At 37.9% G+C, this 25,632-nt stretch overlaps 3 protein-coding genes across 5 annotated transcripts; 2 read left to right on the top strand and 1 right to left on the bottom strand.

Moving 5' to 3' along the window:
• The first annotated feature begins 5,416 nt into the window (after positions 1-5,416).
• ufsp2 (ufm1-specific peptidase 2) lies at positions 5,417-10,701 on the top strand. The gene is made up of 12 exons (XM_034890049.1): positions 5,417-5,471; positions 5,666-5,756; positions 6,798-6,981; positions 7,090-7,156; positions 8,013-8,167; positions 8,304-8,496; positions 8,780-8,926; positions 9,039-9,203; positions 9,309-9,433; positions 9,533-9,609; positions 9,995-10,119; positions 10,215-10,701. The coding sequence occupies exons 1-12, from the start codon at positions 5,469-5,471 to the stop codon at positions 10,299-10,301; spliced, it is 1,419 nt and encodes a 472-aa protein (XP_034745940.1). The 5' UTR covers positions 5,417-5,468; the 3' UTR covers positions 10,302-10,701.
• Positions 10,702-12,699: 1,998 nt separating this feature from the next.
• Positions 12,700-19,482, top strand: cfap97 (cilia and flagella associated protein 97). 3 transcript variants are annotated; one of them, XM_034890029.1, is made up of 5 exons: positions 12,700-12,942; positions 13,764-14,707; positions 15,564-15,844; positions 17,813-17,971; positions 18,855-19,482. In XM_034890029.1, the coding sequence occupies exons 2-5, from the start codon at positions 13,789-13,791 to the stop codon at positions 18,978-18,980; spliced, it is 1,485 nt and encodes a 494-aa protein (XP_034745920.1). In that variant the 5' UTR covers positions 12,700-12,942; positions 13,764-13,788; the 3' UTR covers positions 18,981-19,482. The 3 variants fall into 3 exon arrangements, with proteins under 3 accessions (XP_034745920.1, XP_034745930.1, XP_034745912.1); XM_034890039.1 differs by having other exon boundaries at positions 17,813-17,975; positions 18,862-19,482; XM_034890021.1 differs by having other exon boundaries at positions 17,813-17,975; positions 18,859-19,482.
• Positions 19,483-20,116: 634 nt separating this feature from the next.
• Positions 20,117-22,411, bottom strand: slc25a4 (solute carrier family 25 member 4). The gene is made up of 4 exons (XM_034890232.1): positions 22,146-22,411; positions 20,996-21,482; positions 20,755-20,895; positions 20,117-20,648 (listed from the first exon to the last, which is right to left on the bottom strand). Exons 1-4 carry the CDS (start codon positions 22,254-22,256, stop codon positions 20,491-20,493), a joined length of 897 nt encoding a protein of 298 aa, XP_034746123.1. The 5' UTR covers positions 22,257-22,411; the 3' UTR covers positions 20,117-20,490.
• Between the last annotated feature and the right edge of the window lie 3,221 nt (positions 22,412-25,632).

Genomic DNA, 25,632 nt, shown 5'->3' with positions numbered 1-25,632 from the left:
CACACACACACATACACACACACACACACACACACACACACACACACACACCATTCCTCACTTCACTGCTGTAATTAATTTAAATCATTACTGGAAATATTATTGTTATTGTAGGGCTAAGGTTAGGGCCAACCTAACCCTAACAACTAGAAACCAGCTAATCCTTTAATTTGAAGAATATTTTCAATGAGAGTTCCAAGTCGTCTGAAGACATTGAAGACTAGCATGTTCAAGCAGGTCTACACCCAAACACATTAACTTTGCTCTAAGACTAATAAAAGGAGAACATATTTAAATTGGAGATCAATAACCAGCTCATGTTATGGCATTTTCCTTTAAAAAATGATTTAAATTGCAATTATGGCTCTTATTTTTAAAGTGAAGGCGCACTACAGTGGCTGTCGGTACCATAGACAGAAAACACTACACTGAATGAGTTTAACTACAACATGAAGTGAATTCTGTTCTGTTCTGTTTGATTGTTCAGGAAATGGTTCAGTGATGATTATACATGTTGGGTGATCATTTATTAAACTTGATCAAACATAGATTATATTGGCCATGATAAGGCTGGCACACTGCTTGATTGCCTTGTTTGGTCTGAAAAGAGAATGTGCGTAATCAAACGTAATAAATCCATTTCACAGTTAAAATAATGAACCGCTTCATCATGTGGAAGTTTTCTCATTTCTCACAGGATAACTCTGGATTAGCATACAGCTTACATTGGCAATCTTTCAGCAACAAGGCCCAAGATGTTCCTACTACAACAATAAGGTTACAGGGAAGAAATTGAAGGAGGGATCCTTCCATTAGGCCCAGAGTTGTCACCCTTAAAACAATTCATTAAGCTGTGGCTTTCACTTCAAACTGAAAAACTGCCCATTTTGAAATGTGCAAGTTATTTTATCAGTGACACTTTTATGGTGCATTATGTTAAATGATGAGGTTACGGGTCAGTGGTAGGCAAGTAGCCAAATCTGTCCTTCTAACAAAAATATTTTGCCCCATGATGAAGTTTTCTGTTTCTAGTTTTTCATAAATCTGTGTATATACAAGGCTCATGTTACTCACGAGTGTGTAAACATTAGTTTTATAACTTCTAATAATAATGAATACCCCTACATGAAGAGAGGCATGAACACATTATTCTGTGGCTTCTGTGCTACAATACGTTCTGCACTACTCTGTTTAAACTACCAGATAAATAACAACATACAGAAATGAATAAATCAACTTTATTTATAAGTTATCCTTGAATTAAACAGTTTTGACCCCATGGCTTTAGCTTTTTTACTTGAACAAATGAAATGATTGAAGAAATGATCTAGCGCTGACATGACTTTTTTCCCAGGGAAACAATAGTGTCTTAAATAACGTGTTAATCCAACTGTTTATCATGTGTTGATAACCTGTTATTATATATTCATTGTCATTGTGCAACACATATATTCATATTATGAATTATGAACTAGGTATTATCATGAACCTCTGCAACTCTATAAGCCCAAACTAAATAATGGAGAAAATGGCCTTAACACACAATCCTAAAAAAGGTTTATAAATCAAATTATTCTTTAATGAATCACAATAACTACACATACCAAACCATAACAACCTGCATCTCCACATCATCTGTACTGAACATTGCTGAAAAAAAGGGCCCCTGGTTGAACCTCATTGCTGACTCTTGGTTTGATTTGTTGGACTTCTTTAGCCTTTAAAATGACATCATATTGAAAATTCTTTGTATAAAGCATGTATGATCTGAGAAGAATTTTCTTAATCCTTATTAAAATTGAAGCAAAGGGATTTAGGGGGAAGTTCATTGAGACTTAACTGTCGCTTTAAGATCGTACAGTACTGTCAGGGCTGCATTAAAACAGCTGTATCTAAACGTGAGGGTCCTGTCAAACATGTCTCCTTTTAAAAACCAACTGAGCTGATAAAGGTTATGCTCTTATGAGGATTTATTCTTTTTATAAGCACATTTGCTTAAGACTAAATAAATTAGGTCAACACTGCAAATTGGCCATGTGTACTAGGCCTGTAAATGTGTTTATTCAAATTTAACTGAAAATCTGCTACACTTGGATGATTGATTTTGACTGCTTGTATGAGATTAACAATGTTAGCTCCCAGTACGCCTAACAAAAAAAATTGAAATCCCTGCATGACAGCATGTCAAAATAATTCATTCTAAATGACAGAATTCTTCTGTCAGTCCTTTTCCATCCAAACGAATCCAAGTGCAGTTTGCTGCAGTGACGTTTTGAAGCAGATCTTGCAGGCAAGCTGTTGCCTCTCGTTAGGACCTGGAAGAGATGGCAGCTGAACTGTCATGAACAAACCTCTTTGTCATGACTATCTACAACACGGTTCTTCTGATCTGTGCCAAGGTGGGACAGTGTTTCTGGACAGAAAAGTCTCAGCTCTGGATTAACAGAAAGAAGTGGTGCTACAGCACTGTAAGTGTGAAGACATGATATCTTTATCCGCTTACAGAGCTCAGAATTGAGCAGGAGTGGATCACTGGACTCCTTCAATTGTCGCTGCTGTTATTGCTGCTGAAAATATCACCATGTGGGGAGGGAGGTGTAAACAAGATATTATCAGCAAAATGTATGAGAATTTAAAGGCAAAAGCACTCATTATTCAGCATCTTTTCACTTCTCAGTATTGACTGACTGATTAATTACTGAAGCTACTGTTGTTGGTAAGTTTAAGAATGCACGTTTTATGAAGTGATTGTATTGTAAGTAAAAGCTAAGTGTAAAGTATTGACATTATCTGATGGGCTATGAAAAGTTTGAAGGTACCACAACCTCATCCCATTGAGGAATATGTGATCCTTCCGCTGATACAAGAACATAAAGAGCACCAAAACATCATAGGCAAGGCTTCCATTGGTGGCGGTGCAGGTATATTTGCTTACACTGCCCGATATAGACAAATAACTAGATTGGCTTGAACTAGGTCCTTCTTATAGCTGTGAAAGGCCTGCAGAAGGTTGTTTTATCAGTGTATGTAGCTTGTGAGCACAACATGATCCCAAATGTTTCACTGCTCAGAACTACAATTACCAATGTTGAGGTCATGAACTGGCATGAGACTAAAAGCAATATAACAAATTCATCTTTCCTCCTCGAATATTACATAACCAAACTGTAAACTCTGCTTATGTCCATAAGATGAATGCGCATTTATAACTCACGTTACCATAGTGCCTTTAATATATTTAGTCCCTGCACACACTTGTTCAAAGATCCTACTTTGTTTATGATACGTAGAGAGAAAGCTAATCTCATCACAAATCATGCCCAGCACAATATGTCCACAGGAACTCAACAGCCAGGACTTCAGACAGTTACAATGTATATACAAGAGCTGCACTCAGTTTGACAAAAATAAACTTTTTTTAGGCAGATTGCAAAATTCAGGCACATACAGCTCTTTAAAAGATACGTCCATCCCAACTAATTTTGTGTTTTCTTTTCTACATTTTCAAAAATTCGGTTATTTCCATAAATGTTTGGCCTACTTTACAAAAAGAAACCATACAATGCAGCCATTACATCTCTTTACTCATAAGTGATAGCACTGCAAACCGGCCATGTGCACAAGGCCTGTTAAATGTGTTTATTCACATTTTACTGACAATCTGCTACATTTAGACAATTGTTTTTGAGGGCTTGTGTGAGATGGACCATTTCAGCTCCCAGTACTCCTAACAAACCCTTGATGATTTACTTTATCCAGAAGCAAAGTTAAAACAAAACATGACTGACCTAGAACTGACCTCACTTTCGATTCCGCTTCCGGGCATGTGCTTTAATTGACTTTATAATAATGAGTAAGAATAGTCAATAAGTTTGAACATGTTAAGTGTACCGGAGCTGTAATGTGAATCTGTTTCAGCACGTCCTTTCATCTGCAGATATTCATGCAGTTTACCCAATATTCATGTCCTCAAGAAAGTGTCCATTGTTTGGTGAAAAGCAGTTAATTGTGTACTGGTATTTGATTTGTCTGTAAGTGCAGCCTTTGATGGGGATTTTGTTCTTCTGTTAAGTTCAAAGAGTTTTAGTGGGTATGTTTGATAGAAGCAACAACAAGATGATAAGTAAGATTCCACTTTTCCATGTGAAACAGCTACATACAACATCTCTAAGCCTGTGTCTGCTCACCCTGCTTGGCATATATATATCACGCATGGTTGACAAATAATAAACAGGCACTGTGCCAAGAAACAGCGTTTTATTTGTGACTCTTTGGACTCTCCTTGTGTTTTTTATCTTTGTAAAAAAGGTTGTATGAAAATACATATTAAAAGCTGAACACAAAAATAAGAATGTTGAGGCATGTTTCAAGTGTTGCATAAGATATTTGACAGGGGCACTGATGCTGATTTAATTATATATAATATGCCTCAATTGTAGCAAAGCCAAACCAACATTAGAGACACACTTCATACTGTACACTGCATTCATTAGCAGTGAGCACTGAGCAGTATGATTGACTGGAAAACGTTTCAAGCTATAGCAACTATGTTTGTGGACTGGCAGTTTGAAGAAGAACCATTTAATGTTTAAACATTATTCTTAGTTTAATAAAGCTGAAAACTACAATGGGACACGTTTAGTTGCAAAAGCACAGAATGGAAAAAATAAATGTAACTCTACAAAGAAGGGTGTGATGGAAACATGTACTCAAGTTAAGCTCGACTCGAGACAAAAATTGTAATTTTTGAAATTGATTTTGTTGTATTTTAATGTCTTGTTTGTAAATTTGTATTCTGAATGAATAAAATAAAAATGCTCAAGTTAAGTACTCAAGTACAATTCTGAGTTAAATATTGTACTTTTTACTTTTATTAGTTACCTGTGGTTACAAGTTTTTACAAATGAAGATCTTTGAAAAAAACACTGATGAGCATATAATATTCAATGTTGTTATACAGGAAATTAACTCACCCAACAGTATAACAATTAATACAGCTAGCTCTACTTCAGCCAGCTACAACATAAAAACGCATCTTAGATGTCACTGCTTTAATAATAATAATAATAATAATAATAATAATAATAATAATACCAAAATAAAATATGATAATGTAACAATGACAGAGCCCATTCTGACTGCACAGTAAGTACGTTTATACATGTCCTTGATAATACAAATATACTTTTACAAACTAAGTTTGAGAATGAATGGGTTTTTCTTGAAACAGAGAATTCTTGTTTCCCCTCCATGTTCTTCAGCAAACTGTTCCAATTGCGAATTATCCTGAATGCAACGTAAGTGGGCGGGGTCATTGTGGTCCAATAGAATGCAGCAGCCAGGGACACGTTGAAGAATACTTCCTACAACAGACATGTCAGCCTTCAGCCCGTAGAGAACGTTCTCTTAATACATCCATGGTAGAGAACAGCAGCTAGCTTGGTTATTCAGCAGTACTCGACTCCACGATGGTAAGTGTACTGATACATTTTTTAACGAAACCGTTATGCCGTAAGCATATTTTACAAAATTACCGACAGCGGAGCTGTTCCTTGGCAGTCAATATAAGACCACAAGGGGGTCTTATTGATATGTTAGGGTTATAAACGCTGTCATCTGGTTCTCTCTCAGGTTACCTAACGTTACTTCTCTTGTGTTCTCGCAGGTTGTTACAGTCTCACAGTCCTTCGACACAGGGACCGTCTTTCGTGTCAGAGGCCCGCTGGAGTTCAAATGTCAGCTGGACCGCACAGATGGTAGCGTTATGTTCTTGGACATGTTTACTACAATTTATTTGATCTTAGATGTTCCCAAAGTTAAATATCACACTGTTTAATCGTGCTAGCATGGTTGTAGTGTCTATTATGATCACAGGGTTCACTTTCCTTGCTAATGTCTCCTTCCCGGTTGCTGTATCAGATGCTCTTCAAGCCTTCACAACCTAGCTATGTAACTTTTAAAACAATACTCCTAGGATCATCACCCGGATTTTAGAAATACTGAGGTCAAGAGTCCCACATCCCTCAGTGCAACCACACCTACCCTAAACTATTTCTTTAATAAGCCATTAATACATTTGAATTTGAATTTCCCACACTTTCCATATGATTGTAACTGCTATAATATTATTATTATTATTATTATTGTTATTATTATTATTATTATTATTATTATAAAGGACTTTTGTGTTCCCAATAGTAGCATCAGCCTGCTTTCTGTTGGTTTTAATGTCAAAATAAATCTTTGGGAATGTTAGTTTTAGCTTCTCTACCTGCAGCCACATGCAAAGCAGGGCCACTGATCCATACCATCATATTAATTTCAAATTAGAACAAATTTTTACTACATTTACAGTACTCCTTTAGTGGTAGAGAAGACAGTTAAACAAAACCGAAGTAAACTGCTGATGCCTAATAGATAGACTTATAAACATTAATAAAGTGCAGTGTCACACAAAAGGATGTGCACTGGTTACATTAATTAATTTGATTAATGTATTAAATACATGTGTCAGTAAGAGTAGTAAAATACCAGCAGGTTATAAAATATACAATTGAATGAATAAATATTTTATTTTGGTTTAGCCTGCCCTACATTATAATGAACAAAGCATGACAATTTGTGTGACTTGCATATGACAAAATGTTATTATTATACACATTTACACTTATCCAATTCACACAATCTAATAAACAACCCAAAAAGGAATAGGCTGAAGCCTGAGGCTTATCCTATACTTTATTGGTAATGGACTAATATTGTCTGTCTGTCTGTCTGTCGGTCCGTCTGTCTTTCAGCACTGCTAATACACAAATGCATCTCGACCACATTTGAGACGCTTCACTCTCAGGTGAAATCTCAATCCTGTGTTCTAACAATCTGTGACAGTCCTGTTATTATTTGGCCAAATAGAGGTGTTTATGCAACACCTGAAGAAATATCTCCAAATATGCTGTGTGAAGATATACATCAATGGATACAGTAAGTTCAGTGTAATGTATTTTTGTCATATGGAATCCTCAGCTTTTTGCTAATTTTGTTTTGCTTTAAAACTAAATTAATTCTGATTTAGGTTTTTATGTATTTCAGGATAGATGAACAAGAGAGTGCTGGCAAGAGATCTGCCAAAAAAAAAAGCAAAAAAAGTTCAGCAGTGGTATGTTTATGGAGATGGTTGGAAGTTGTGATTTTTTTCTGTATTAATTGTTCTAAGAGGGAAAGCTGTGAAACACGGCAAACACTTTGTTCTCTTCATTGTGAACCACTAGATGTAACCTAATTAGGGTTGCAACGTTTACTGTCATTATCAATTAATCGTCAGATAATTTTGTCAGTTAACTGGCTTTTTGTACAAATCTGAAAAAAGGGTAAAAAAAATGCCCTTTACAATTTTGCAGAACAAAAGGTGAGACCTTCACCTGTGTTGTTTTGTCTGATCAACAGACTAAAATACATTCCGTTTTGTTTGTAAAAATGCTAAAACATAGCAGAGGATAGTTTTCTGTAATAGAAAGGGAGCCACTGTGCGTAACTCAGTGTTCAGTGGTAGTAACACTGACACATATTCTTCGTAAATTAATTTTCTATGGAGAGGGAAAGCAGCATTTTTGTAAAGTACAATCAGGGAAGCATGATTAGCATTCAGTGGCTGTCTGATGTTGTTTATTTTAACAAACACTGCAGATTAATTGTTTAAGTCTATACAATTTTCAAAAGAATGCCTGTTACAGTTTCTCCAAGTTCAAGACAATGTCATATTTTGTTCGTCCAACAGGCCAAAACTCAAAGATATATTTAGTTTACTATCACAAAAGTCTTAAGAAAAACAGCAAGTGCACTCATATATGAGAAGCTATAACCAGGGAATTATTAGCATTTCTGGTTAAAAAATATGACAAAAGCAATTAATTGATGTTGTAAATTGTAGTCAATAGTTTAAGCTCTAAACCTAAGGATGCCTTATTATCTTTATGGTATCTGTGCTCAAATGTAATTTCGCTGATGTCGTTCAGAGTGTCATTAACCTTCGCCTGATGATGGAGGCAACAAAGACAGGCCCTCTTTCAGCCCCGATCGTCAGCAAAACGGTCCAGAAATCCCACTTCCTGTCTACAACTCTTCCCATTGACTGTGTCGTCCATACCACCTCCAATGACACAATCAAAGAGTATGTCTTAGCTTAAAAACATTTGATTTGATATCACTGACCTAAATGTTAAAATAATACTGTATCAGTGTCAACTTGAACTCACCACCAGCCACTACCATGATTAGTTCTGCTCACTGTGCTTCTGGTGTTTCAGTGCCTTTGAGCGTCTGTTGGAGGCGCTAACTCATCAGCTGTGTGAGATGGAAAAAGTCATCCTGCAACACATGAAGGGGACCACACTGCTGGTTCCTAAACCGTTCCACTTCCTCCTTCCAGAGCCAAAAGGACTAGTGACTGTGGTTTACCCAGCAGGGGTGCCTGACAGCCAACTAGAGACACAACGTAAGGTAAGAGCCTCAGATCCAGACCCAGATTCTTTAGAATCCTGAAAATAAAGGCATGTGACATGTAGTTCTCCTGATGTTAAAATTGTTTGTTATAATTGTAATGGCTTAAACAACATATCCTACATTTATCCAACAGGCAGTAGATCCAACTGGTTGTACTTGCATTAAACACACTGCCTTAGCTAAAAGCATAGCATAGCATTGTCTTTGCTTAACTACCTATTTATGTTCCTTTTAACATATTTTTTCCATTGTCTTGTGAACAAAAACTCTGTCTAAGTAGGAACTGCATCAACAGTTTGAGCTACCAAATGACTGGCCCTATTTTAGAAGAGCCACTGCTTACCACTTTCCCAATGAGCCTTACAAAGATGGTTACCTCAGAAACCCTCATCTGGTCCTCACACATCCATCCCTGGACAACGGAAAGGTGCGGCAAATCACCAAATTAAAGACTGTCACACTCTCTCTCCTCTTTTGAAGATGGATGCAGATACCTAACCTAAGATTTATCTTCTCTTATGTGTGTATCTTTTCTCAAGGTGTACTCTGTCCAGGGGATCTACAGTTATCGCCACTACATGCAGGACCATATGGATGACAATGGCTGGGGCTGTGCTTATCGCTCCCTCCAGACCATCTGCTCCTGGTTCCTGGAGCAAGGCTACGTAGAGAGGGCCGTGCCAACTCACAAGGAGATCCAACAGGTACAGTAGCAGTCCTATGAATCACATACTAAATATAAACAGAAACTATCACAACACAATAGAAATGTTCAAGTGACTTTTTTTAATGGACGCTCACCTTCCCAGGCTTTAGTGGATGTTGGAGACAAACAGGCATCCTTTGTTGGATCACGCCAGTGGATTGGATCCATTGAGGTTCAGGCTGTTCTAAACCACCTGCTTGGGGTCACTTCCAAGATCATATTTGTGAGGTGTGTAATGGCACACCTTTGGGTAGCAACTTGTGTAATGATGTGCTGCATGGACAAATTATTTGGATTCATCTAATGATAAATGTTTGTACTAATTAGTCAAGGTTCTGACTTGGCATCCAAAGGCAGAGAACTGGCCAACCACTTCCTTACTGAAGGGACTCCCATCATGATTGGTAAGCCGGACGTCTTAACTGTTCCTAAACAAGCATTTGGGCCTTTTAATTAAACTTGAACAGGTTACACAAACTTTAAAACCATAACACATGGTTCCCACGGGTCCTTGGAATGCTTGAAAGTTTGTGTATTTAGGGGGGGAATTAAGGCCTTGAAAAGTTTTGAAAATAGGCATAAGTCAGAGATGAGTCCTTAAAAGTGCTTGGATTTATATAAAAATTGTAGTTTGATTTTTTATTTTTTTTTAACCTAACGATAGTACATAGGCTACATTTCGCTGTCTGCATGTATGTCTAACCAGGGTAGCAAATCTTAATTGCCCATCACAAACAGCCTTGGTAAAACATGGTAAAGGTATCTTTTCATGTTTTTCCTGTGTTGCAGGAGGGGGAGTTTTAGCTCACACTATTCTAGGTGTGGCATGGAGTGAGACCACCGGGCAGATCCGCTATCTCATTCTAGATCCACATTACACAGGAGCAGAGGACTTACAAGTTATCACAGACAAGGTAACAGCTACTTCACTGGCTGCATGTCTCTCTCTAAAGTTCCCTTTTCACTTACTGTGCAGTGTTGAATGTGGTATGTGTGTTATCATTCCCAGGGCTGGTGTGGCTGGAAAGGACCAGATTTTTGGGATCAAACTGCGTATTATAATCTGTGTATGCCTCAGAGGCCAAAGGTCATCTAAACTTTCACAGACTTTGGACGGACATCATCTGAGATTGGTAAAGCAGCTGCAAAACTTTGGAGTGACACTATGACCTTTGTTAATTCGTCCAGCATTACTTATTTCTGTAATGATGTTAAATTCTTGTAATTAATGTTTTTTGGTCACATCCTACATAATCTATTGTTTTAGCAACAAAGACACAACTAGAGATTAATGTAGTTTGGTATAGAAGAGAGAAATTGTTTGTATCATGTACTGTATTTTTTCATTATTTAATAAGACAGGCTCGTGAAAAATCCATACTAAATAGGCTCATTTCATTCGAAAATACAGTTCATCTAGAGTTTAATCAGTGCTTTATGTTACCGGTAGACAAATTGCTGATTGTAAAAATAATTAAACAACAGTATATTTTGTCTTACATTTTTCTCCGTTCCTTATTCAAATCTTTTTAAGTTACGGACAAGAGAACTTATTAGCTGATGAACAACTTATCTATTATAAATATAAATAGACTATTAATACATTAATTGTTTTGGTCATTTTCAAAGCAAGAAAATGCCAAATATTCTGAAGATTTGGCACTTTTTATATTGAAAATTATAACGGGTCTTTTTCACAATGTAATGACATTTTCTAGACAATAAAATCAAAGCTAGTTGCATCCCAATTACAGACTACCAAATAACACAAGCCCGAAACATCCATTCAACAACTGCTTTTTATAGACTCCTATTGAAGAAATATTGTTTTGTATTCATTTGTTAACAGAAATACATACTCAGTCTATAAATATAAATATATATATTCATGCTGGTAAATAAATACAGTGAAATTAAACCTTATCCTCATTTAGCTGCTTTTCTCTTCTCACCAGTACGCATAAATGTTGAGTTTTCTTAAACGTTTTTAGAGCTATGACCGGACAGTTCGTTTTGCAGAAACTTTTTGATGTCCTTTGTGATTTCTTGTCTATGGGTGTATTGTGTTAGTTTTGGACAACCACAGAAATAACCCCCATCCAATTCCCATCTCTACCCATCCTGCATATGTATGTAAATTCTCTGACAGTGACCAGACACAGGTTCATACGATAGATTCACTCCAAGTCCTTTTGTCCTAGGACATTGGCATTTCATTGGTGTTTGTCATTTCTAGGTCTAACAATGATGTTAAGAGAAAACCCGTGACAAATTATAATGTCAGGGGACGCGCATTCACATAATCCCCTTTCTTGTTAATGGGTATGCACTAGGGGGAGCAGTTACTTTGGCACAAAATATCCTCAAAGAAAACTAAATAACCTCTTGTCTTTTCCTCTACCGGTTCTGATTCTGGATATGTTTTAGTAGTTTAAACCTTTAGCGAAGTAAAAAGCAAATCACTGCATTATTACTAAGCTGCTCAAGAGCCAAATGTCTCACCCAAGAAAGAAGACGAAATGAAATTTGCTTGCAACACAAACAGACAAACACAATGTAATCGGAATCAGGTTTGTCCCCATGTAGGTTTTCACTTACAAGAAATTTGTTTTTGTGCATAACGATAAACACAGTAAAAGGAATAAAAAGCTAAATTATTGCAGAAGTCATGAAAGTTTAATATAGAATAGAACATTGCAGAAATGAAACTATACAATAAAAAGAACTTACAAAATTTAAAATAAAAGAGCAAATTTTAATGTCGGCTTGCATGTTGACACACACCACTACTGCTCTGTGTCACTCCCCAATGTGAGTCGAGTGCAGATTAGAGTCGCGCATGCTAAGATTTAAATGTTTTACGACATAACAACGAAATTTGTGAAATCCACGACATAATAAACCTTATTACAAACAACAACAGAAGATGGGAATCATTTCTAAAACGTTTTTTGCTAGCTATGATTGTTTGAATGCTAACGTTAGCTCAAAATGCTATTCAAGTGACATCCTTTGTTGCGTTTGATTGCTAGCTTATAGATAGATAGATATTGATCCCAAATATACATACAAACAATATACATGAAATAATAATTAAAAATAATTATAGGAATAAAATATAAGAACAATTATTTGAATATATACAGAATGGGAATACAAAAATGTGCAACTGCTTAAATAGCTAGAATGCTACAATGTAGCAAAGCTAGCAGTCATTTCAGAAACGTTTTAGCTATCTATGATTGATTGATTGATTGCTAACGTTAGCTCAAAACGCTATTCAACTGACAGCCTTTGTTGTGTTTGATTGCTAACTTGTAGCCAACAGTGAACAAGGTCCATTTTTACTGTATTGACATTACAGAAGTCTCTCGTTAGCATCTTGTCTGCTACTTGTCACAAAGTGACGCATGCGCAACTCACAGCTTCACTTGTCGCAAAATGACGCATACGCGACTCAAATCTGCACTCAATTTAACTACATTGGGGATCTCTATGGTAGTGACACTATATGGTGACACTCAGCAACAGAGCTGCCGTTGCCAGGAAGTGACGGTGCCTAGTTACTTGCCTCCATGTCACGCTGATAACAGCCAGCTGTAGCCAGCTAAAGAACATTTTGTTTAAATTGCAACTTTGCGTTTCATTTACTTGTCTTCTCAACGGAACACATTCTCGCTAAAGAAGTAAATTTATCTGTAACGCGAAGCATTGTTACTCGGGCGACTCTTCACAAGGTAAGATATCGTTGTCATACAGTTAAAGTTACCTAACGTTAAACGTACAGTGTAACATAGTTGATGGCCATAGTTAGCTAGCATACTGTAGCTAGCTAGCTAGCTAGATAACGTTATGAAGTGTGTGTTCTAGGTTTAAAGGATGCCTTAACTTCATGGTGGGTAAATGGTTGTAAAGTGCCGTTACAATCTGTTGCTAAATTTGATTAAGTCAACGTTACAGACACTGCTAGTTACATCTAGACGTGTTCTTTGTTTTGTTATTAATTGTTTCTAATTGTTTTTGGATAAAATACACCATGGAAGGACCATGCATGCTAAAATGTTTGTAGGTTATGTCTCCTTAACTACAAATCATGTACAATATAAAAATAAAAAATTGCAGAACGTTTTCAAATGCATCTTAGAGTTTTAAGATAATGTAGTCATTGGTTTCTATATAGGCTACGTCGTTATGGTTTGTCAATGCAATTGCAAAATCTTGAAACCTGCTTGAGATGTGTTTTTTCACCACAGATACATTTCCATATAGCATAAGTGCAGTTCTACAAGTCTTAACAGATACCTCACAGCAGTAATGTCACAAAAATAAAGGCAGACTTGATTTTGTCTCCATATGGGTTACAACTTCAGCAAGTTAAGAGTATGCTCACTGATTTTCATGTTGTATGGATCTAAATATAACCCAATGGATTCAGTGGAATAGTAGAAAGAAATGCAGTCTATTAGACACAATAGCACGGCATGGTTTAAACATGAAAAACCACTGCACAGTTTAACTTTTAAATAATCTAACTTATTAATCTTGCACTCTCTTACAGGTTCAATGTGTTAGGGAAGACTGCCATGTTTAGCCTCGGGGAGCTAGAAGGTGAAGTGGATCATTCGTTTTTCGACAGTGACTGTGATGATAGCAGCAGAGATGGAGTAGATCAGCTGGAGAAAAGTTTGAAGGCTGAAAAGGAGAGTCCACCAACACATGAGAGGCTTCATGCAAAACATACTGAAAATACAAAAATTGTCTGGTCCCTGAGATCTGATGGGACAAAAAGAAACCTGAAGCCAGTAAGCAACAAAGCAGAAAGGCAGGAGAACAGCTGTCAATCAAAGAAAGAAGAGAAGAGCAGGCCATCCGCTGTATCATCTGTTGCCTGTACATCAGATAAAGCCATCAGTAATAGCAGTGATAGTGAGGAAGACTCTTATTTGCACTCTAAAAGACCCAATGGAACGTTTATGGCTTTGTTGGCTGAAGCCAGAGAGGTAGATAATAAGGATATGTACAGCCAGAGTCCAAATGAGTCTGAAGAAGAAGCATTGCCATCTAAACTCTCAGGCTTGAAAGGAAGAACTAAACGATCTCCCAAAAAACTGATAAGAAATCGGGGAACCCGAAGTCCATCCCCCACGTCAACCGAGAGCAGCGTAGACATAGACTCAGAGAGCTCCTTTAGCAGTAGCAATGGGAGAAGCTGTTTAGAATCCCCCACCTTTCCCAGGCCCAACAAACCTTCTGTATCCCCTGGAGGGCGAGGGACTCAAGTCGGCTCAGCGGGATCTCAGGATGTGCCTATTGGCAATACAGAGGAGTCAGAAGACACAGTGACAGATGTAAGCCCCCTCTCATCTCCTGACTTCAGCCCTCTACAGTCGTTGGACCTGAACCACACAGGGGCCGAAGAGGGAAGCCTTAAAGAGCAGCAGCAGCACCAGGAGAGTGTGCCCTCCAGTGGCCATAAGGACATACATCAAGATGTACATGAGTGTGAGTTAACTTGTGCCTTTCTTGTCTGTCAGTTATGTTTGCTATGTTCTTTGCTTAATATGAATAGTTGTTTGGCTTGTGAACCCTTAAAATTATCAATATCTACCTGTGACGCACCTCATCACAAGTAAGGGCCCAGTGTGGACATTAGTTTTGAGCAGTTCACAGAGATAGTGAACATTCATTCTCATATTGTTTTGATTTAAAGGAGTTTAAAAGACTGAAGAGAGGTATTTATTACTTTGCAGGAAAAAATGTATATACTAAAGGAAAGTAAGACATTCTGACCCTTAGATGGGGAACCAGTGATCTCACCTGTAAAACTGCTGGTTTAGATTTGAGTGTGGTAAGATTTGATGTTATTATGAAGGATCTTGTTCAAGTGTAACGTCCACAGGGACTTAGAAGATACCACAAATACATTTGCAGTGGTAAAACATTTGTCAGACAGGAACATAACTTCTTACATATAAGGTAATATAACATTGCAAATAAAGAACTTTGTCCTCTGTGCCAAAGTCAACAAATAAAAAAATAAAAAAGGTCCCCTTGCTAAAACACAACTCAAGGTTGTTGTTTTTTTATAATCATCCCTCCAGGAGAACTTATAACAAATGGACATTTAACAGAAGAAAGTAGTCTTTAAAACATAATATAATCAGCAAAAAAAAAATGATGTTGACCTCATCTTCAATCTCACCTAAATAACAATAACGCGTAACAAAGAGTTTTTTCTCTTCATGCAATAAACCTACCTGTATCTGTTGCTAATGGTAATCTACCTGAGTTTTAGTTCACTCTAAACTGTAGTTCCTAAATATGTTTGTAATTTAGGTTTGTCCTTTTCCCAAACCAGGCTCGCTAATTTCCGAGAGTCAGCTTGGAGGTAAACTGGTCTTCCACTGTCCCGGAGGGAGAAGCCGGAAGAACTACTCGTTCACCAATGCCGAGGTCCGACGCATCGATCGCGAGAACCAGCGACTTCTTCGGGAGCTTTCGCGCCATTCACCAGGGCCGAGACCAGGAAGTACAGCGAGGAAAAAAAACCATGTGGCAAACAAGTTGCCTTTTTGTCGTCTCTCTCACAGCGCCCTCAACAGGCAGCGGGAGCAGCAACGCATCGAGAGGGAGAACCTGGTGAGTTTTGTCTCTTGTGTGGATTGATACTCAATTTAATATAAACACTGACTGGATCCTAAACATTAATATGAATATGGGTACTCCTGTCACTCTAATTTTTCAGTTTTTCTTTTTGTTTTCAAGGTAGTCAGTGCCTCTTTAAAATAAAGTTGGATATGACAGGAAGTTTGCTTTATGTCTGTGTTGTTATTGATGTGATGCACAATCTGCACCTCCTTCAAAATTACATCAGAATTTTTTTTTCTTTGATTCTCAGATTCTCGTGAGTAGCATATAATCTTGGGACATGAAGAAGAATTAGTGTGAAGCAAAAAGTGTGTTTTGGTGTGTCTGACTGTAATTCCCAATCAGTGTACCATCTGTCCATGAACTTTCTCACATGGCTTTTAGTCCTGTGTCTGTCTTTACATTGACCTTATTAACAAAGGCAAATTAATGTTGAAACATATCTGTGATGGTACATTTTCAAAACTTTAAAATAAAACAAACAAAGTAATTAATTTGAGCATCAGGTAGTGATATTGGTTTTATTGGCTCTGCTAGGTCTCTAAAGGGTCTAGAAAGTCTCTAGAATCACTTATTTTAACAGATATTTGCCTCCTGAGGTTTACATTTATTTAAGGATACTAGTTATTTGGGTTGAGTTAGTGTCAGACTAATACAACCCCTACAAGCAGACACAGATGGACTTCAACAGATGACAGTTTTTGACACGAGCAGTGCCACGGAGTGACATTATATGACATTTCTGCCTTTGCAGCTTTGGCCTCTCACCCCATACATCACTTCTACATGATGACTTTGTGATAGAAGCAAACAAAAGGCAGTGTTTAAAAAAAATTATTATTTATTGTCTCCTTGACTAATGAAAACTTGCATTTTCTTCACCAATATGTCACACGTTTTTCATTATTGCTGATTAGATATCTTACATGAATGCTGTTTGATGTTTTATCAGAGATATGTTCCAGTCATTTTCAGGACAGACTGTTCTCTGTCTTGTGTCCATCTCCCTTGCTGTAATTAGTGCTCCATGCCTTCTCTATTCTTAGAGTCAAGAAATTGAATCTGCCGTGTGCAGAGTGTTTCCACCCCACACAGCACACATGTAAGACACCCCGTTTGCCCTGCCTAAGTAAAACGACTTCTATGTATTTCAAGATTGGCCACAATATATCTTAATTTCCTATCAAAGAAGTGATATTAATACAGAGGGCTACATTTAGTTTGAAGAGATTTGAAATAATTTATATATTGGCAATAGAGTAGGTGAGCAGTCTGAATGCATTTAGAAGGCTTCAGTGCCTTCATGACCTTCGGTGGACTTTATCTTTAGAAAAACAGTCTCTTGACTGTTGAGATTTTTGCTTCATGTAGTTTTTGCACAGTGAGAGATGTTTTCCACAGCATGTATGTGGGAGTGTGACTGCATGTATGACATTCAGCCACTTGTTGTATGACAACAGCCTACACTGCTTTTCCTTGTGCTGTTTGGTTGTGTTTAAGCACCAGATATTTTTGGGTTTTCATAATTGAATTTGCATATGTTCTTTATTTCTGAGTTGAATATTCATTTCATGAATGATACACACTTCTTAAATGTCATGGTTATGTTATATGTTGGTAGCTCAACAAATGCTAGAAAAGCAGTTCATAAAAAAACTCCTGCTGTATTTTTAGTTTTTTATGGCTGAATTCTGGCATAACACTCTGAGGCACTGATGACGTTAAGAGCATATATATAAAATTCACCTTTATATTCAAGTAATGGATCATTTTCACAAAAAAGCATTCAGCACTGACTTTGTGTATATACAGTATATGCTCACATCTTTCCAGGGTGAACCTGACTGATATCCTGGAAATTCAAATAGCAAACCTGCTTTTCCTTGGAAGTTAGCATTCACACTATGTTTTGAACCACCACTACTTATAAGGTCAACAATGTCATTGTGTTTCTTTCAGGCTCTCCTGAAAAGGCTGGAGTCTGTCAAGCCTACACCTGGCCTAAAGCGTTCAGAGCAACTGGAAGACTACCAGCGACACGTTGCATATGCCGGCGCTCCTTCCTACTCTGTCTGTATGTCCACCGCCAGAAAAGAGAGATCTACCAGCAGGACACCCTCAGGTAGGTAACTTGGGTCTAGATCTTCCAGCTTTTACTGTGTTAAAAATGTGTCATGCATCCTGTATAACTGTATATCAACATGGTGATTGAGTAGCTCATACAACATCATCAGCCAACCAGATAGGAAGACTGTTTAAATATTAAACTATATCTTCAACCTCTAAGGTATTTAAGATACACCGATAAACCACACTATCAGGAGATGTGGGTAATCACTTTAAGATGATCTGACTTGTGAGGTTGCTGCAGACAATGAAAGCACCTGTGCTGCCAACCCTAACTGAGTGTTTTGATCCCACAAGAGCAGTGTGACTCCAGCAGAAGTGTGTGTGTGTGTGTGTAGTTATTTTCTAGCAGCCTGATCACTTGTAATGATTTAATCAAGTGAAACAACGAGAACCAGCATGTGGCACTTCACTGCTCTTCTCAAATTGAAGGCTGCAGACTTACCACACATGTCTTAGCGGCTGCCATCAGATGGCTGCAGAAATTAAAATTAACAGAAGAAGACTTTTATACAGTAAAAAGCAGCTGGGGATGACCGATGCTGGTAAGAATCCCCCATTCATTTATACATAAGAAATTATGCATTTTCTGATGTTCTTCTTGTCATATTCAACAGTATTTAGTTTGTTTAAATGTACTGGTTGAAGAGTTTGTAATAAAGTTTGTAATTATATTTTTTCAAATTGTGCAAACTTCATTTTCTTGTTATGTTTAAGGTCAAACTTTAATATTTTGCCAACAGTGGAACCAGTTGCTAATAAATGTGTGTGCGCATGTAAGATTCTTAATAGTAATTCCAAAAGTGCATTTGGTGTCTGATTTTAATACGAAACAGTAAATCTAAAATCATAAAATATCTCTCTGTTGTTCACATCAGCAGGTCCCAGGACGGACAGTTCTGCTCACCACAGCTCCAGAGAAGTTTCCACTACCACTGACTCCGGGAAAACACCCACACCCAGGTCAAAAAAACTCAGTGCAGCACCAGGCTGGTGCTGAGAACTATGCCAGATATCTAATATACAAAGAAGCACATCGCTGGTTACATTTAGTGAGACTGTATCTGTTGGCATCCATTTATCACAAAAAGGTTATGTTGCAAAGGTACTAATCTTAAAGAATCTTTTTTTTTTTTTCACAGGCATGGGTTCACCATACCTTTCAGTTCATTTAATCAACTATTCCGTGATTTGTGTTGTGCTGCTTATCAATTATAAAGGACTTTTTTTCCATTGTTGTGATGCTCAAATATAGCAAATGGTGCTAGGAGCTCAGCGCTATAGTAATGCATTTGAGTAGTTAAGGCTTTTGAGTACTGCAGTAACTCTTTACGACGGTTAGCTAGCTATATTTTTGTAAGAAACAAACAATTCATTGTTTCAGTGAGTGAGGTTTCCATTACATGTGCAATGTTTTAGTTTGCCCCCTTTTCTCATACTTGTACAATTAATGCACTAGATAATTATGTTTTTAAACAATTAAAAATATATATTTGAAATATGAGTTGGGTGTTTTATTTATTCTGTTGCTTATAAAGTAAAGCAGCTGGTTCCGGCAGTTTGCTATTTTACAACTTTAAAGATTATAATGGTGAAAGGAATTTTTTTTATATGTCTTCTAAAACATACCTACCAATTGAGCACATGCCACAGTCGGCACAAACAATAGCTTTTTGGTTAGGGGAGTGGTTGTACATGAAGTTACTCAATGTATTTCTGTGGAACTTGAATATTTTACACATTGTTAGGGGTTCCTTACAAAAAAAAAGGCTGTGGTTCAAACCTCTCAGCTATTTTATGGTTGATATCATGTGCTAGATATTGGTTGTCAACAGTGCAGGTGACCTTTGCCAAGTAAAAGTCAGGGTAGAGTAACTGGATGTTTTCCATATAAACATATTGGATATTTTGACAGAATCCTAATTACTGAATTTGTTACTGCAATGTGTAAATAATTTTTCATTAAAGACATTTGACATGTCACAGTAGGAAAAGCAGGTGTGAATATTACATTTTTGTCTTGCAATGAGTCAAAAGGGCTGCCTTAAAAAACAAGAAAAAGGCCTGATTAAATGCAGATGAAATGTTGTCACTACAACAGAACATGCATAAAAATAATGAACTATGAGATTAATCAATCTTTATTCTTTAATAAATGATGTGTGAAGTGGGTTACATGGGTCAGAGTGGTCACAACATAACAACACATGGGCCTCAGCAACTGCTTTACAGACTTGACTCTTCATATATGACAGGTAGTGACATCATCTTTTGCATCATCACATCTCCACTGTAACACTGGCTTGACTTTGTCCCACTGAAAGACTGTTTGTGCGTTGTAGATGGGATATATACAGATTTATGAGGAGGCATGTTAACCCAGGTCCAGTATACATACCTACCTGCACATGCCCACATTGTAATTCACCACAAGCTGTTATCACTCTATCACAATAATTAAGACATAAACCAAGTGAAAGTTTTCCTTGGACACTGGGAGATTAAAAAGTTTATGTGTACTTCTTGATCTCGTCGTACAGCACCAACACAAAGGCACCACCCATGCCTCTGATCACGTTGGACCAGGCACCCTTAAAGAAGGCTTTTGCTCCCTCATCCTTAAGGATCTTCTTCCAGCAGTCGATTGTGCCCGTGTACATGATGTCAGCTGTGGAAATGGAGACATGAATAGTTACGCACAATGCCCATAGATTCATGCGTAAAAAGCAAATCCATCACTAGAATATTATTCCACAAGCATGAGTGACGCTCACCTCCTTTGCGTCCAGACTGCATCATCATACGACGTCTGACGGTGTCGAATGGGTATGAGACAATACCAGCTGCAGCGGTTACAGTCTGGGCGATCATCCAGGTGATGACGATGTGAGTGTTCTTGGGATCGGGCAGCATACCTGTATAAGGGAGGAGTCAAGTCAATCGCTTGTCTTGAGAAACTAAATTCACATACATTAAAAACATAAAAATAAAATCAGGTCAACCAGATGTGCGCACCTTTAGCTGTGTCAAAGCAACCGAAGTAGGCCGCTCTGTAGATGATAATGCCCTGCACTGACACGTTGAATCCGAGGTAAAGACCCCTGAGGCCATCGGTTTTGAAGATCTTGGTGAGGCAGTTTCCAAGACCGGTAAACTCTCTCTCAGATGCGCCTTTGCCGATGTCGGCAGCGAGTCTTGTTCGAGCGAAGTCCAGAGGGTAGACGAAGCAGAGCGAAGTCGCACCAGCGGCACCGCCAGATGCGAGATTACCAGCGAAGTAACGCCAGAATTGTGTTTTTTGGTCAACACCGCCAAGGAAGATCTTCTTGTACTTGTCTTTAAAGGCGAAGTTGAGGGCTTGGGTGGGGAAATAACGGATCACGTTGGCCAGGTTGCCTCTCCAGAAGGAAATAAAGCCCTGCTCTTTTGGGATCCTTACCACACAGTCCATAATTCCCTTGTACTGCATCTCTGCGGTGATCTGTCTGCTGGCATGCTGGACCTATGTGAAGATAATAAAAACATTAAAAAGACACAGATTAACCACCTTAAATTATCTTATGACATTTTGTGTAAAGGAACGTTGGCACGCATCATGTTCTATTAACTAAAAAATATATTGTTTTGTACCCTATTCCAATTTAAAAACGTCTTGGCTTTACTTAATCTTAGTCGGTCAGGCATTACTTTGTGTAGTTGTAGGCCTACGAGTCTACATGCACACTGCTGTCACTTGAGAATCCGCTGTGTATTAAATTACATAGTTCAAGTTAAATTTAGCAATTCAATTTCACTAAATATTAGTGCGAGCATCTGTCATTTTGGAGTAATAATACACTTATTAAACGTACCAATAGCTCACAAACTGTTATTATGTGCATTTTATTGACACACATTAGGAGGCCATCGCCATCACAGCAGCAACATTACAAAGGGCAGTGCGTAAGACCATCTCCACATTTACGCAGGACCTCTCACGTGCCACTTGACATTACGGACCACCATAGGAACCAGACCATGGCACAGTTAGACGTTTTGTCCACAAAAAACTATTCTAGCATTTTAGCGTTTGATTTATCAGTAACCCAACATTTACGCACACTTTACGCACACAAGAATAACCATGAAACCATGCGTTGGGCAACATTTGGTTCAATTAGTTTACCTGCAGCAACAACTTGACTCTCTCAATGGGAGCGACAGCTGTTTTAGAGATGGCAGCGGCAACGCCACCGGCCAAAAAGTCCTTCAGGAAACTAACCACCGCGTCCGACATCGTTGGATCTTTCTTGTGGAGATATGAGACCCCTAACTCTTCCAAACGTCACTAAGGTCCTCCAGGAAACCCAACGCCCCTCAAAGTGGACGAGGCACCCCCGATTTGTCCTTATATACCGGCGCCGTATATCGCGAGAATTTTGAGTGATGGATTTGCGTTTTGGCAAACAGATGGACGAGGCTGAATACATATCCGAGTTTGAAGTTCAAGACGTGCGCCATGTTCCTGAAATCAAGATAGGCTAAGCCGGGGACGTTTAAAGGACACCATATGTGTAATTTCATTATGATTAAAACATATGTTTATTTGTAATCTGACCTAATCCTAATCAGAGTAAAGTATATTGCCTTCATCCCTGCTGGCCCAGGCTTCTCATCTATAATCCAGACATACATTTCTGGGTCAAATGAGTTTCCTCTAAATGAAGAAAGGAATTCTATGTAGTGTATCCTGAATGGGACCAACTGAACATTGTCATTCTGTCATTTCACAGTGTAAAGACCATTTTAAAGATGATACAGCATAGGTGTAAATGACCCTGACAAATACAGACTTGTGAACAGTAATTTCCTTTATCTCATAATTGTAACATATAAACGTGCTTTAGGCTACTAAAGACAATTCCCAAATTGAAACCCACATTTCATTAGACCAAGGGGATGTCACTTCAGGGTGAATACAACCTGTTTATTCTGGGTCAGAGGTCAGATGGATGGCGTACTAAAAAGAAATAGAGGAAATGAATCATCCGTTAAATCACCATCCACAACTTGCTCTAATTCTATTGGATTTAAGTCTGTTCTTTTCCACTCGGCTTACTGACAGTTTTGCTGCACATTCGTTTTGGGCACCTGTTGAAAACCTGCGTCAAGTCAATTCGAGATAGGAAGAAATTAAGAGCGGAAATAAAGACCGTTTTTCTTTCAAAATAAGAGCCACCATAAATTTACAACATGGTTTCAGTCAATTGTGTTGCGTAAAATCGTACCGGAAATGTAATTCTACTGACTTGACAACTGGGACATATAACTGTCTCGTGGACGTAAGCAATATGATCCCAAAACGAAGCCAAGTTGGCTGAAGAGACGTTAGACATTAGTGGTGTAGTTTGATTCCAAGGCTACTCCATTCATGTAATAACTAAACGTGGGCAGTGGCGTTCAGTTTGCTGTGAAATATTGACAATGTTGCAAATGTCCTGGTGACGAGAAGCACAGTAATGATTTTACAATAACATATATTTAAAAAATGTATTGTTTGTTTATTTAATATAGTCTTTTCAAACTAAATTTGTCTCAAAATGTTTCATTTTCATTATAGCAATGTCAAATGTATAAGGAAAAATATGAAACTCAAGAATATCTCAAAGACGTATAGCGAATTAAAATGCAATCCATTACTAAAGTTGTTCAACCTTTTTTCGTCTCAGGACTGTAACTGCCACCCATGGCCACTTGGTGGCGCTACTTGCCTGTAGACTTCCACAGGCAAACTAACAGTTTCAAGATCCAACTAGTAACACCACTGATAAAAACCTTATTATAATTGTACAATTCTCATACATAGTACTTACAAATATCACATTTAGACTACTACAATTACAATTTGTCTCACCATATGTTCTTGTATAGTTTTCTTAATTTTTTAAATTATATTCTTAGTTTAGTTTTCATATACCTCTTTATAACTTATTCTCTTACTTTTCCCTATTATCTGTTGCCGTCTTTGTGCTGCTTTAACAACTTCCTTTTTAACAACTTAAGATCAATACAGGTTTGTCTTATCTTAATTATGATATGGAACGATGAATAGCCCTACACTTCTGTTCTCCGATATCAGTAATCACCCAACTTTTTCTTATGAAACAATTCAGCTGTGTTTTCATAGATTTTGTTTCTCATGAGTAATTGAGTTTCTGTCGCTAATATGATGGGAGAAAACGTTGAGACTGAGTGACGTAACTTACAAAGTAAACTGGGGTAGTTGCTTATTAAAAGCTTTCTTAGATGGTTAATTGTTTTACTTCTCCATCTCCATCCTGCGGTGTTGTGCTGTCTAATAGTCAGTGGGAGGCACTAGAGAGCTGGGTGACTTTACAGGACATCACTAGCAGGGTGATTATATTTTGATTTCCAAAAAAGCGGACACTCGGTCCAGCCTCGATCCACAAATTCAGACAGGCTTCTCAGCGGTTAATGCACATGCTTTATTATTCCTCAATGGTATAAAAATAACTCATGTTGTAAAATAAAATGCTGCTCCGCTGTCTGATCTGCTCCCTGTATGTGCGCTTTGCAGAGCCGCCGCAAGGCAGCCTCTTGGGAATTACGTCACGTCACAAAGTACCGTAGTATTGTGTGCAAAGCGCCAGTCAATTTAAGTACATTCTTATGAAAAAAGTACATACAAAACTGTTTTCATGAATTTATAACCCCCACCCCCCTCCTCCCGGACGCCCTGGACAGTAGCCTACGTTAAAAGTGGACTTGTCCGGGCAAAAAAGGACGCTTGGTCACCCTATTCATAAGCATCCACTGGCACAAGTCAAACAGGTGCTTTTCCTCATTTACTCCACTAGCCACTCACAACAATACAAATAATGAAGCACTTGTTTCCCGCAGGGAAATATTCTTAACTAGCCCCAAACCAGCCAGGTCAGAGGTCAGGCTCAGCTGCAACCTTAGAGCTGGTTAGGGATTCAGCATCTTGTTCACTTCAACTCTTCAGTTAGGCAGATGCTTGCTGACGCAAGAGCTTGCACCTGCTTTTTGGTGAGCAAAATTTGTATTTTTTTTGCAGTTTCACAGCACATAGACTTATCCAGTTCACATCTTTCCCCTTTAAAGCATCTTCATTCTGATCTGTCACGGATTGCCTGGTTGTATGCCATTGTTTAAGTTCAAGTTATTAATACCTTTATCAATCTTTTTATTGCAATGTAAAAGTAAACTATTTCTCATATTCTCTGGATTGTTATCACTGTTTGTATGAATGAGGGAGTTTCAGCAAATGTCCCTCTTCTATTATTTCCAAAAATGACTTTTTTGTAAAACTCAACAACCGCTGCTCATGTATAATTCTCATCTAAATAGTATCTCGTAACCATTTGCATAGGTTGGAGTAGACTTGACAGAGTATGTTGACCTATTGAAAATGTCCTTCTCATATTACTAGACTCCTTGTTTAGTGCTGCTGAAAGTCTTTTTGTACTATTATTTAAATCTGATCTAGATTTGCGAAAGTCGTTGCTCAGTAACCTTGGATCTCAGAGATTGAAGGAGGGGTCGTGGAGGGGGTTTGGGCATGGATTTGCATTTTGAGTATGAAGAGCTGCAGGTGTCAGACAGTTAGACACCCCCCAACCACATACATA

This window comes from Etheostoma cragini, chromosome 2 (assembly GCF_013103735.1).
Source record: "Etheostoma cragini isolate CJK2018 chromosome 2, CSU_Ecrag_1.0, whole genome shotgun sequence".
Classification (NCBI taxonomy): Eukaryota; Metazoa; Chordata; class Actinopteri; order Perciformes; family Percidae; genus Etheostoma; species Etheostoma cragini.
Note: the sequence above shows the minus strand (reverse complement) of the source record. Positions and strands in the feature narration are given on the sequence as shown.